Source organism: Panthera tigris, chromosome E1, assembly GCF_018350195.1.
Source record: "Panthera tigris isolate Pti1 chromosome E1, P.tigris_Pti1_mat1.1, whole genome shotgun sequence".
Taxonomy (NCBI): Eukaryota; Metazoa; Chordata; class Mammalia; order Carnivora; family Felidae; genus Panthera; species Panthera tigris.
Genome location: NC_056673.1, coordinates 43266239 through 43279835, shown reverse-complemented (window position 1 = coordinate 43279835; position 13597 = coordinate 43266239). Strand labels below are relative to the sequence as shown.

The 13597-nt window shown below is 51.8% G+C and overlaps 1 protein-coding gene across 1 annotated transcript; it reads right to left on the bottom strand.

Annotated features, from left to right (window-relative positions):
• Positions 1-3: 3 nt before the first annotated feature.
• On the bottom strand, positions 4-382 carry RPRML (reprimo like). Its single transcript, XM_042967677.1, has one exon. It carries the CDS (start codon positions 380-382, stop codon positions 20-22), a length of 363 nt encoding a protein of 120 aa, XP_042823611.1. The 3' UTR covers positions 4-19.
• Positions 383-13597: the final 13215 nt, after the last annotated feature.

The following is a 13597-nucleotide window of genomic DNA, read 5'->3' as shown; positions in this document are numbered from 1 at the left end:
GGGACGGGCCGAGGCGGCCTCAGTACAGCCCCAGGATGGCGGCGCCCACGTCCTTGGAGGGCCGGCGCTCCTCCACCAGAAAGTTGATCATACTCTCCGACTTGATGAGCAGGTTGCAGCCCAGGAAGAACACGCCGAAGACCACGGTGAGCGACAGCACGCAGAGCACAGCGATCTGCGCCACGCGCGACACCCACAGGCTGCGCTCGTCGGGCGTCAGCCCCGCGGGGACCCCGTCGGTGGCGGCCAGCGGCGCGCCCCCGGGGCAGCAGCCCAGCCACGTGCCCAGCCCGTGGCTGCGGTTCCCCAGGGTGGCCCCGCCGCCGCCGCCCAAGCCGCCCGCCGCCTCCAGGCCGCTGTGGTTCAGGAAGGTCGCGTTCATCGCGGCTCGGCGCCCGGGGTCTCGGCGCGCCGGCCGGGGCGCGCGGGGAGGCTGGCCGGCGCCCGCGCTCCCGGAGATGCTGGGGTCCAGCCGCGGGCGGGGAGAGGGGAAGGCGGGAGGCCGCCCGCGCGCCGGCACCCCTCGGGCCGCCTGGCCCTGGGCACCGGGCGGGAAGCGGCGGCCCGGAGGAACGAGCAACAGGCTGCGCGGGAGCTGGAGCCGGAGAGCCGAGCGCGGGTCGCGGTTGCCTGCTGCGCGGCTCGCCAGCCCCGCCGCCCCTCCCCTAGCAACGGCCCCGCCCCCTCCCGCCTCCTTCCTGCTCCCCCCCCCTGCGGCGCCCCCCCCCCCCCCCCCCCCGGAGTCCTCCGGGTCCGAGAAGCCGGCAGCCCCGCCCCAGGGGCAGTGGCGGAGGGTTTCGGGCTGGGAAATCTCCCCGAGGCGCCCATTCCGGGAATCGGTGCTCGTGGCGGTTCAGCTCCTCCTGAAGTCGGCCCTAAATTTCTGCTCCGCTCTTTGGCTCCCAGTAAACCTTCCTGGACATCAGAGAAGTAGCTCTCACCCCCGGCGTTGGCTGCCCTCTCCTCTCTCCCTTCTCCATTGGGGCGGTGGCGCTGGGTCCGAGCGGTCCCGCCACGCCCCTACCCGCTCCTCGCTGCTGTCCCCAGGCTGAAAGCTGTGGCTGCGGGGCGTGCTGTCTTCGTCCTTCCCACCCCACCCCCATCCTGACCCATTTGATTTTTTGTTTTTAATTCAAAAAGAAGTTATTGAGGTCTCCCCCCCCCCCGCCCCGGTTCCTTTTGGCAAAAAACGCACTATTGCAAACTAGAAAGTATGGATTAGCAAAATGAAAAAAATCGAAAACCTCAAAATCCTACCCCCCAGAGTGTCGACGTTACCACCTTGGTACAAAATCTGGGCTTTTTTTCTTTGCGAGTCTCCATACATTTATTCAAATAGAGATGCATTGTTTTGCCATTTAATTGTGTATCTTTTCGTAGTGATAAATATTCGTCTACAACAGTGGTTCTGAATATTCTGGAGGACTTATTATGTCGGGGTTGGGAGCCCCAGAATGTGCATTACTAATACGCTCACAGGTGATGTTCATGCTGCTTCCGGGTCCTGCTTTGAGAACTACTGATCTGTAATACAATTTTTAGTGAAGGAATGGTGTTTCAAGGGTAGAGACTACTACCATGTATTTAAGGAAGATGTTTATTTTTGGATATTTTAGTTGGCCCCCTTTTTTTGCATCAGAACCAATATTACCATAAAGAGCCTGTATCAAAGTGTATGCAAAAACTATTTTTTTCTTGATTTTTTGAACAATGGACCCACAGAATCCAAAGATTACATCCTACCAAATTGCTCTGCAGAAATGAACCAGTTTACACTGCAGCCCTATGGGGAAGGCGGGGGGCATTGCCCCCGATCCTGGTTATTGTCATTATTTTCATAATCTTTGCCTGTGTTTATGGGATGTGGGATGGTTTCTCATCCTTGTATAATTTGCATTCTTTGAGCTGTGGAGAAGGAAGGAAAGCATCTAGGAGTCTTTGAGTCCAGGCAGAAGATCCTGTGGGAGGCTTAGATTCCGCTGGTTGTGGCGGAGGGAAAGACCTGAGGATGGAAAGGGCTTGGCAAGTGGGTGTGAGGGTACCCAGGATGTCCTCAGCATGGAGTATCTCAAAGGCACCGCTCCGCCATTAGAACTAATTCACGTGTGTGTGTATGTGTGTGTGTGTGTGTGTGTGTGTGTGTGTATCTCCTGGGAAGCTATTAAGTTTCTCATTTTAAACATGAAGAAGGATGCCTGGGTAGCTCAGTTGGTTACGCATCAGACTCTCGGTTTGGGCTTGGGTCACGGTCTCGCGGTTTGCTGAGTCTGAGCCCCACGTCCGGCTCTGTGCTGGCAGTGCAGAACCTTCTTGGGATGCTCTCTCTTCTCCTTCTCTCTCTGCCTCTCCCCCCACTCACAGTCTCTGCCTCTCTCCAAATAAATAAACTTTAAAAACATTTAAAGATGAAGAAACTGACACACGTAAATACACACACAGAGACACCCAGGAGAGATTGACGGATAGACCTGGCTCACTTTCCTCCATCCTGGAAAAGCCGCTTGGGACAAGGGCACTCACAATTTTCTGGGCAGGAGTCTCCCTGCCCTGACTACCCCCAGAGCCAGGATAGAACAGGGAGACAGCAGGTTCCTGATGAGATATTTTGTTCCCTGCTTTTGACCAGTTGGATTTCTTTAGAGAAATGCTTGGTTATGTCCTTTGTCCATCGTTCTCCTGAGACCAACCCCCGACCTTGAATAATATACTCTGGACGTGGAGCCCATATTCTTGACTCCATCCGGCTGAGGTCAGGCTGCCTGTGGCACAGAAAGCAGGGGCGGGAGGAGTAAAGGTGGGGTCTAGGGGCCTGCCTACTCCAGCAGGAGGCTGTGAGGAGACAGATGGCTGACCTTCCCTTTATTAAGCACCTACTATACGCTCAGTGCATTAAATATATTACCTCACTGTTACACCAGCCCTTGGTTCCACTGGACTGTCCTCTTGACATGAGAAAACAGAGGCTCAGAGTGGTTAATTGGCTTACTGGAGATCACACAGCTAGTTAAGCATCAGAGCCAGAATTTGAGCCCAGCCCTGTCCTGTTCCAACACTATGTTCTTAATTATTCCCACTCCCCTCTCTTCCATCATCCCTGCGCTGGTTTCTGTAGTTACCTGCGGGGAAGAGGAAGGTGCTGTCTTTTTGACCTGTGGTCAGGAAGGGAGAGAGAGAACATGGGCTTGTGCAAGTAAGCAAAGACCACCCAAGTGAGAGCAAGCAAAGGCTGTGTTTTCAGAGCTCGCTACCACAAGAGAGTCAGCCCCCATCGCTTGAGTTTGGAAGAGAATTGAAGGCCAGCCGAGGAATAGGAGATCTTTATAATGGGAGACAGGGAAGGCTTCAGGTTCTGCTCAGAGGCTGTTGGCATGGAACCTCTGGATGTGCTCGCTAGAAAGGGGGGTGCCCTATGTGATTGGGTTCGGGGAGCATGTTTGGCTTTTCCCAGTTTGTCCTACGTTGGAAGCAGGGGCAAAATGAGGGAAGCTGTCGGCTGTTGGTCCAGTCTTGGCTGCGTCTGGGCTATTACTACACGGGTATGCTTTGGCTTCCCAGACTAATGGCAGCAGAGAGTGGTTTCCCTCCTTGGCTGTTGCTACAGGAAGTGATCAGAGTTCTGTTTTTCTGTATGGCGTGGCCCCTGTTTATCTGTGTATCTGGTCTCTCAGACTCCTCCCCAGAGTCCTGGAGGAGGGGCCTTCCTGGCCTGGTGCTGGCCAGAGGCTCCCTGCCTCGGGCTCCCTCCTGCCTTCTGCCCTTTCTGGAGCCCCTGGTCCCAGTAAGTCTCCTTGCTATTTGCTGTGCACCGTCTCAATTCTCATAATAGCCCCCAAAGGGAAATTATATTCGTTATCATTGCCGCACCATAGCTCATCCCCAAATTTAGCAAATATTGATGATTTCACAGTTTTCTGAGGGCCAGGAAGCCAGAAGCGGCGTAGCTGGGTGGTTCTAGCTCAGGGTCTCTTGTGAGGTTGTAGCCCAGGGGTTGGTGGGGGCCACAGTCACTTGAAAGCTCGCCTGGGGGTAAAGGGTTGGCTTCCAAGATGGCTGCCTGACACAGCTCTTGTCTTGAGGCCTCAGTTTCTGCCCAGGTAGACCTTTCCACAGAGCCCCTCTTGAAGAACGTGCTTGGCGGTGGGCCACGCGTGGGAGGGGTGGAAGAGTGAGCTTGTAGAGGGCAGTGGGTTAGCTATCATTGTTATGTAAGCTTCATGGCAACCTCATAGAGAGAAACCATTAGCCCCATTTGACAGATGAGAAAATGGAGCCTCTGGAAGGAGAGAAATTTTGCCTGAGGACACAGAGCCTGTAGCTGATATAGCCAGGATTTAAGCCCTTCTCTACCTTAAAACCTAACCCTAGCTCTTTCCAGCCCTTGGTGTGCGTCCAGGGGGGTGGGGTGGGCTTCGTTGTTAGGGAAAGACGCCCCTCCCCCAGCCCCCAGAGCCTCCAGGAGGCCTCAGGAGCCTGAGAAGTTGTCTGTCAACTGGGTTGCCTTCTCTGCTCTAGAGACAAGGAAGCTGGTGCCTCTGGGCCCAGCTGCCACCCACACAGGACTATTTTTACCCTCCACCTCAGTGACAAGTCTGCATCTCCCCGCTCTGGAAAGGCCATCTGGGTAGTCTGGCTGTCCCAGGAAGAGCCTCCACCCTGAGGCCACCGTTTATGCCCCGCTGTTCCCGCAGCTGTTTCTAGATGAACCTGTAGCTCTCCGGCATGCCTTGGCCAACCGAGGTCAGTACGATGCCTCCATCCCCTGGATTCCTGTCAGCACAGAGCCCTACGCAGGGTTCGAACCCACGCACCGTGAGATCGTGACCTGAGCCCAAGTCAGACACTTAACCCACTGCGCCACCCAGGCGCCCTGGGGCCATTTTAACGATATGAATGATTTTCAGACTACACACAGAAACACTTGAAAACTGCAAATACATGACTGTTGTATAAGGTACTTCAGGGAGTCTGAGAACCTTTGGACATAATTTATTTTCTGAAGTGGTCTCAAACAACCCCCTAGGATCCTGCGTGTGCTATTCATTTGTTTGGCAAACTCTCCCTGAGCCGGTAAAGGTTGCCTCCTGCCAGGTTCCTGTCCAAATGATCTCATGTTTCACCCTGGCAGACGGGAAGTTAATAATGTTTTACTGCCCCTCTCACAGAATTAAAATAAACACAATTGTCAGGTTCAGCCTTTGTCCCCCACGCAAAGTGGAAAGCAGAGGAGCCCCCCCCCCCCCCCCGCAAAGCAGCAGGAGGGAGAGACACGGAAGGGGTTTCTGTGCAGTGGTAGAAAGGGGGCAGTGCCTGTGTCAGTAGCAGGGCAGACAGCTGAGACACAGATCATGGGGGATGGTGGAGCTTCGCACCCCCCTCCCCCCACCTCCCCTCCCCCCACCTGTCCGATTTGTGTTTTGGAGAATACCTGGATATGGAAGACCTAGGATCTATTTCTGCTTCTGCCCCTAATTGACTGTGTGCCCTTGAGCAAGTTAGTCATTCTCCCTGGGCCTCGATTGGCTCATCTGTAAATCAAGGGACCTGGATCAGATCATCTTCAGTAAAACTGCATTTACAAAAACAGGTAGTGGGTCAGACGGGCCATGGTCTGCCTTCCTCGGCTCTACATTTCCTGAGGGGTTCAGAGAGCACGGCGCTCAAGATCTGTGCCTGGTCTGCACCTAGAGCGCTGCCTGGGCCCCCATTACCCCAGCTGTGAAATAAGGAGCATGATTAATACCTGCGTCCCGTGAACTGCCCCTTAGAGGTGACACTGACCAAAAGAGGTCTGTTTAATACAGGACTTCTCAGAGCCTTTAATATGTTGGTGTGCATTGTGAATTTCCCGGGGCGGGGCGGGGGAGGGGATGCAGGATGCAGCATTTAACTAACACAAACTAATATTTTTTGCACGATGTACCTTTCAGCACAGTTTGGGAAATGCCCTGTCATCTCCCTAGAGTCTCAGTTTTCTTCCTTCCTTGTAAAACAGGGATGATGACAGCACCTGCCCCCTAAAGTGTCGGGATGGCTGAACGGGGTAGTGCCTGGAAACAGGCCTGGCACAGAATAAATGTTCAATAAATGCTGGTAGCTATTATTTCTAATAAGGTTCTTCCTTTCCAGCTCTGGCATTCTTTTCTTCCAACTGGAGCATGTAATTAAACTCCAAAGCATCTGGCCTCCCCTGTTGAAAGAACAAGCCCAGAGGAAGGAAAAAGGAAGAGAAAGATCCCTCTGGATTGTCCATTTGTGCACCGGCCTCACCGCCGGTTGTCACAACAGGGGAATGTAGCAAGATGCCAACCCCTAACGACAAGGCTTGGGGGGGGGGAGTCTGGGGATCCCTGCTCAGCTCAGATGCGGTGGGGCGCATTTGAAAGGCACATTGGGGAGAGGTGGGATCAGTGTCACTTTAGAGTCAAGCAGAGGAACCCAACCCCATCCTGCGTGGATCAGCTTCCCTTTCCCACTGTCCTGGGCACAGCGATCCTGGCCACGTTTAGGTATGTGTGACATGCTAGGGGAACAGTGACAGGGAGAGCTGAGTCAGAAACGGCACGTAGGAAAATTCAGGCAAGGAAAGGCAATCCCAGAGAAACAGCATCTGCGGTGGCTTAGAAGCTCACGGGAGCTCGGGCTGTAGTGGCAGGGACCCAGGGGTGGGGCGGTAATGCAGAGGACTGTCAGGGGAGAAGGCTAACGAGTGCACAGGCCAGGACACCAGAGACTTTATTAAAGTCGGCCGTAAATGTCAGGTACGTTCCCCTGTAGGAAACACACACACATACACACACACATACACACACAACTCACTCACCCTTTTCTGCATTTTTCAAAATTTTGACCGTGAACATGTATAGCTTTTATAAGAAGCACGTTCATTTATTAGAAGAAAAAAATAATATTTTTGAAAAAGAAAAGAAAATGATCACCCTTGCGACCATGCGGAGACCAGTCGGGGGTGGGGGGCTGCAGTTGACCAGGCGAAAGGCAGTGATGAGCAATTCCACTCACAGGTATATACCCAAAAGGGTTGAAAGCTGGCACAAATGCACATTCATGAATGTTCATAGCAGTGTTACTCACAATAGCCACAAAGTAGACTCAAAGCACCAAATATCCATCAACAGATGAATGGGCAAACAAAATGTGATCTATCCAGACAATGGGACATGATTCATACAAAGTACTGACACGTGCCACAACGTGGACAAACCTTGAAAATGTTCTGCAAAGTGCAAGAAGCCAGACCCAAAAGGTCGTATGTGGTACGACTTCGTTTATATGAAATCCCCAGAGTGGGTTAAGTCCACAGAGGCAGAATGCAGACCGATGGTTGTGAGGGGCTGACAGGAGAAGAGAACGGGGAACAACAGCTTGACAGGTATGAGACAAAGAAAGTCCCAGCACTTGGAACCCTGAGCTGTCCCACAGTTTGGTAACACAGCTTGGTAAGCCTTTCAGTCCCTCTTTGTGAGTTAAGCTACCTCAAGCTGACTTTTGGTCACTTACACCAAAAAAGTTCTATCTTCTTCACTTGATACATTCTATAAGCCTCTTCGCCAAAGTTCTGGAGTCGAGAACAAGGTGATCAAGGGGCTCCTGGGCAGCTCAGTCGGTTAAGCGTCCAGCTTCAGCTCAGGTCACGATCTCGCGGTCTGTGAGTTCGAGCCCCGCGTCGGGCTCTGTGCTGACAGCTCAGAGCCTGGAGCCTACTTCGGATTCTGGGTCTCCCTCTCTCTCTCTCAGCCCCTCCCCTGCTTGTGCTCTGCCTTCCTCTCTCAAAAATAAATAACCATGAAAAAAAAAACCCTTTTTTTAAGTATACCTTTTGTTTTGAAATAAAATACAGGAACAAGCACCTCATCCATACAAGGTGCTCCCAGATCATCTGTGACGCCTGCCACTGCAGCCCAGCAGGGAGGCAGGCTCATGGAGACACCGGGGCTCCGTGAGTTAGGCAGGCTGAGTTAAGCCTCCTCCAGTGTTTCCTGGGGTGAGTGTGCCCACATCACAGAATCAGAGGCACGAACGTGCAATTTCCGGCACGAGGTAGGTGCTCAACCATGTTTGCTTCTCTCTCCGCAAGCAGCTCACAGTGAGAGCCTGCAGGCAGTCACCTTAGTTGTTCTTGCAGAAGGAAAAGGATTGGCTTTGCCCAAAGTGGGTCCATAGCTGCCGGTCCCCGGTGCCCATGCAGCTGTGCTAGCCAGCAGCCGCCGCTCATCAGCTCTGGCTCGGAATCCCTGCTGCCCTGGAAATTTCCCGTGCTGCCCGGAAAGACTCTGGCTTCTCATCATCACTACCTGTTGACCTTCCTATCAATATGCCCTGCATCCACTATCCCAGATTGGGTCCCATCAGCATAAAGAAGGGCTCTCAGTCTTCCTGGGGCTGTACCCCTTTAATAAAAAGGACAGTAGCGGCTGCCATATACTGACCCTACATGTGCCTGAACTTACATCCCACACGCCCTGCCCCTCCCCCCCCCCCCCCCCCCCCCCGCCCCCAGCCTCAACTCTGCAGGGTGTGTGACAGTATTCGAATGTCACAGGTGAGGCTCAGAGAGGTGAAGGAACTCGTTCAAGGTCACACAGCTGGGACGTGGCAGGCCTGTCTGGCTCCCAGGCTTCTCCCCTGCACCACACTGCCTTCTTAGTTGTCCCTGTCCTTCCACCTCAAAACGCAGACGCTCGCCCACTTGATGGGCAGCCAAGTTTGATAACCATTGTTATAAAGGCAGCGATTCTCAGCATTGACTATAGAATCGCCTGGAAAGATTTTCTAGATGCTGGGAGCAGGGTGGGGGGTAGTAACAGGAAGGGGACGCTCGAGGCCTTTTATAGGGTTGTAGTAACGTTCTACATTTTTTTTTAATGTTTATTTATTTTTGAGAGAGAGAGAGAGAGAGACAGAGCACAAGCAGGGGAGGGGCAGAGAGAGAGGGAGACACAGAATCCGAAGCAGGCTCCAGGCTCCGAGCTGTCAGCACCGACCAACGTGGGGCTTGAACCCACGAACCGTGAGATCCTGACCTGAGCCGAAGTCGGCTGCTTAACCTACTGAGCCCCCCAGGTGCCCCCTCCGCTTGATTTTATAATCTTCATAAGAGACAAGATGTTCAGCACTAGATTGTAACCATACTAGACTCTAACCCTAACCCCAACCCCAACCCTAAACTTAACCCTAACCCTAACCCCAACCCCAACCCTAAACTTAACCCTAACCCCAACCCTAACCCTGACCCTAACCTTAACCTTAACCTAAGCCTCATACTTTTTGATCTGTGTGTTGGATACTTGGGTGTGTCCACTTCTGTGAAAATTGTGGAGGTATACGTTTAGGATTTGTATACTTTTCTCTGTGTAGGTTATTCTATAGCAAAAAAAAAAAAATTTTTTTTAAGGAAATAAAAAAAAGCCGTTGTCCTCAGCGCCTTCGCTGCCTCCTGAGAAAAGGCAGTCTGTGGCCCCAGACTCAACGTCTTGAAGATGCTTTTCACAGCATTGAGCAGTTGTTGGCCTTTGAGTGTGTGCCTGTCCTTGACAATGAACACACCTGCTTTCTTACCGCTGCTGCTTCTCCCTGGGCCGGTGCCGGGCTTAGCTACAAATTGCCCGCTGTTGTGCGGTGACAGGTACTCAATGGTCAGGCCCCATGGCTAGGCTCCACAGCGTCTCCCTCCCACAGTTGGACTGAGAGGACCCCATGCTGCCCAAGTCCCAGGACTTAGGGCAGCAGAGACATAAGCAGCTACAGCAGGGACATAAGCACCTGCGCCTAAGCTGGGAGCCCTCTGCTCACGTCTGCCTTGTATCCTAATGAGTCCCTGGACAAATGCTCTCTGGTCTTCACGTACAGACCCGCCAGTGGGCCAATGGATGTTGGAGATGAAGGGTCTGTTTCTCATCATCATCTGCAGCGAGGTGTCGTCACGCGACTCAGTTCTGGCCAAGAGAATGTACGTGGAGTAGTCTGCACAATTCTGGAAATTGCCCTAAGGAGGAGAGTGCTCTTTTCCCTCTGTTCTTTCCTGTTACTTGGGATATGGCCTGGAAGGGCTGCGTTCCAGCAGCCATATTGTGCCGTGGAACAAAGTCATGCTCGAGGATAAGAGAGCAACAAGTCAGGGGAGGCTGGGTCCTCGCTGTCATCTTTGCCCCCTGGAGCACCCTGCTGGCTGTGGGCTGACTCCCTCAGGGTATTTAACATGAGGGAGAAATGAGTTTCTACCCTATTCCAGCCGATGACACTTGGGGTTTTTCCATTCCTGTCAACTCAACTTAATCCTAAGTAATACTCAGGGCTTCTGACTTGATCTTTGGCCTGAGTTCCTGCCCAGTGTGAGGAGCAGGGTCCTGGCTTGCTCCCCCCGTGGACTGGAGTGCTGCCTCCACCCCATCTCCACAGCTGGACCCTGCCAACTGCACCCCATCCGTGCTGCCTGCAGGATTTTGTGTTGCTGGGCTTGCCTCTTGCCTGGGTGGACTACACCCCATCATTCCAGTTGCTTTTCTGGGGTAAGCCCTGCTTCCCTCTCATTCTTTTACCCTTGGATCCTTCCTGTGCCTAACAGGCTGGCCGCTTTCTGGAAAACTACAGCAGGGCCAGTGCCTATAATACCTTCCCCCGTGGACAGTCCAGGAGCAGCCGGTTTCTGAGACATAAAAACAATGGTAAGGTCATTCATTTATTCATTCAGCAGATGAGTGTCTATCACAGGCCCTGGGATCACAACGGTAAGTGAGATGAGGTCGAGAGGCAGGCCTAGCATGGTGGGTACAAGCACAGGCTGTAGAGTGAGAATATCAGACACAGCCATCCAAGGCACTGGAACTGATCACAAGCATTTTCAGTGGTTTCCTTTAAGAATATGTCCATGGCCTTGGCCGTGTGTGCAAGCCCGTATGAGTCACTACACCTGCCTGGTCCTCAGCTTATCTGAACACGACATGGCTGAACTGGATGATGTTTAAGACTCTGTGCAGGTCTGTCCTCCTATGGTAGTCTTGCAAAAACAAAACAAAACAAAGCACCCAAATCTTGATCTGATCGAACCCCTAGATTCAACTACAGGAAATGCAGAAAACAGAGCAATGTGTGAAGCCACGTCATGGGTTTGCAATCACAAAAACCCAGACTGCGGACAATCTGCAGGATACACGACATGCCTTCTCCGGTGATAAATCGCAAGCAAAAAGAGAAAGCTGGAGGAGGAACCTGTGGTTTAAAAGAGATTCAAGAGACATCAGCCAGTCACATCTGCGCGCATCTGATCCCAATCTTGATTGGATCAAACTGTTCGAAGTGTTTTTTGACCGGACACCATTGGAGATTTGAACACTGACTGAATACGTGACGATGTTAAAGAACTGTTGTTTCAAGAAAGATACTAGTGATTGACAAAGCGCAGAGACGCAGCCAGCAGCAGGGGCCTATTATGAAATAGGGCCGGGGAGTAGGGGAGAAGAGACTGCCGGGAGTCTTACCCCCAGCTCACCCATTAGCTCACTCGAGTCCCTTCCTCTCCCCAGGCCTCGGTTTCCCCATCTAGGGAATGAAGCAGGTGGACCCAGTGTTTAACCTTGGCCTCCTTTTGCTTTGTCTTCACGTGGGCAGCCCTGGAGCCTTTACTCGGTGCCGTATCAACCCCACCCTGTGGCCACAGCAGCATAAAAGCAGCAGGAAGGCCGGAAGGCCAGAACCGCTGGCTCCTGCAGAACCTAGAAGAGGCCACCGCCCTGGGGCAACTCGCTTGAAGGATCAAGCTGCAGGATCCCAGGCGGGCTGGTCCAGTCCCGAGGGAAAGGATGAACTTCACTTACTCACGAACCATGGGCACGAGTTATCTGCTCACTGGGATGCTTTGGCCTTGTTCTGATAACTGGGCGTTCTGGTGAGTTCTCTTGGCCTGCATCCTGATCTGGTCAAGCTGCTCAGGACTCCAGCTGAGGTGGGGTACCGCTGCCTCTAACACACTCCTATGGACACACATGAACAATGCCACCGCATTGTTACAGGTCACGTGCCCCTCGATTCCTCGTGCTGGCCTCTGTTAAAGGCCATACTTTCATCGCTATGAACGTATCAGTCTTAACACGGAACCTCACGCAGTGCAAATGCTTAGCAAATAAATAGGGAAGATTTCCTTCCTGGACCATCAGAGACGCTTAAAATTCTCTGGAAGCATCAGGAACTTTATCTCCAGGAGGATAAGCTGAAATACTCCTCGCCTGCTACCAACACCAACCAGTTTCACACATGAATTAAATAATACCCCAGCCCCAAAGAGAAAGAGAGGCAATTCTGTTATAATGAGCAGTAAGAGCAGGCACCTGGGTGGCTCAGTTGGTTGAGCCTCCAACTTCGGCTCGGGTCACCATCTCGTGGTTCATAGGTTCAAGCCCCGCATCGAGCTCTGTGTTGACAGCTCAGAGCCTAGAGTCTGCTTCAGATTCTGTGCCTCCCTCTCTCTGCTCCTCCCCTACTCACTCTCTCTCTCTCTCTCAAAAATAAATAAACATTAAATTTATTTGCTTAATGTTAATAAATAATGTTTGTTTATTTTTGAGAGAGAGAGAAAGAGAGAGCAGGGGAGGGGCAGAAAGAAAGACAGGGAGAGAGGGAGAATCCTAAGCAGGATCCGCGTCAGAGCCTGACACAGGACTCAGTCCTACGAACTGTGAGATCATGATCTGATCTGAAACCAAGAGTCAGATGCTTAAGTGAGTGAGCCACCCGGGTGCCCCTGACCATTTCTTTCTTTGAATTTATTTATTGTTTAATTTACATCCAAGTTAGTTAGCATGGTGCAACAATGATTTCAGGAGTAGATTCCTTAATGCCTTTTATCCATTTAGCCCATCCCCCCTCCCACAACCCCTCCTGTAACCCTCAGTTTGTTTTCCATGTTATGAGTCTCTTCTGTTTTGTCCCCCTCCCTGTTTTTAGATTATTTTTGTTTCCCTTCCCTTATGTTCATCTGTTTTGTCTCTTAAAGTCCTCATATGAGTGAAGTCGTATGATTTTTGTCTTTCTCTGACTAATTTCACTTAGCATAATACCCTCCAGTTCCATCCACATAGTTGAAAATGGCAAGATTTCATTATTTTTGACTGACGAGCAATACTCCATTGTATACCCCGTCTTCGTTATCCATTCATCCATCGATGGACATGTGGTCTCTTTCCATACTTTGGCTATTGTTGATAGTGCTGCTGTAAAGTTTGGGGTGCATGTGTCCCTGCGAAACAGCACACCTGTATCCCTTGGATAAATACCTAGTAGTTCAATGGCTGGGTCCTAGAGTAGTTCTATTTTTAATTTTTTGAGGAACCTCCATACTGTTTCCCAGAGTGGCTGCCCCAGCTTGCACTCCCACCAACAATGCGAAAGAGATCCTCTTTCTCCGCATCCTCGCCAACATCTATTGTTGCCTGAGTTGTAACATTAAAAAAAAAAATTTTTTTTAAACTGGTAAAAAATGAGCAGTAACAGCTACACCCTCCATATTAGTATCAAACCCGGTTTCAAATCCTTGCTCTGCCTCCCACTAGCTCTGTGACTTCGGGCGAGTCACTTAACCTCTCTGCAG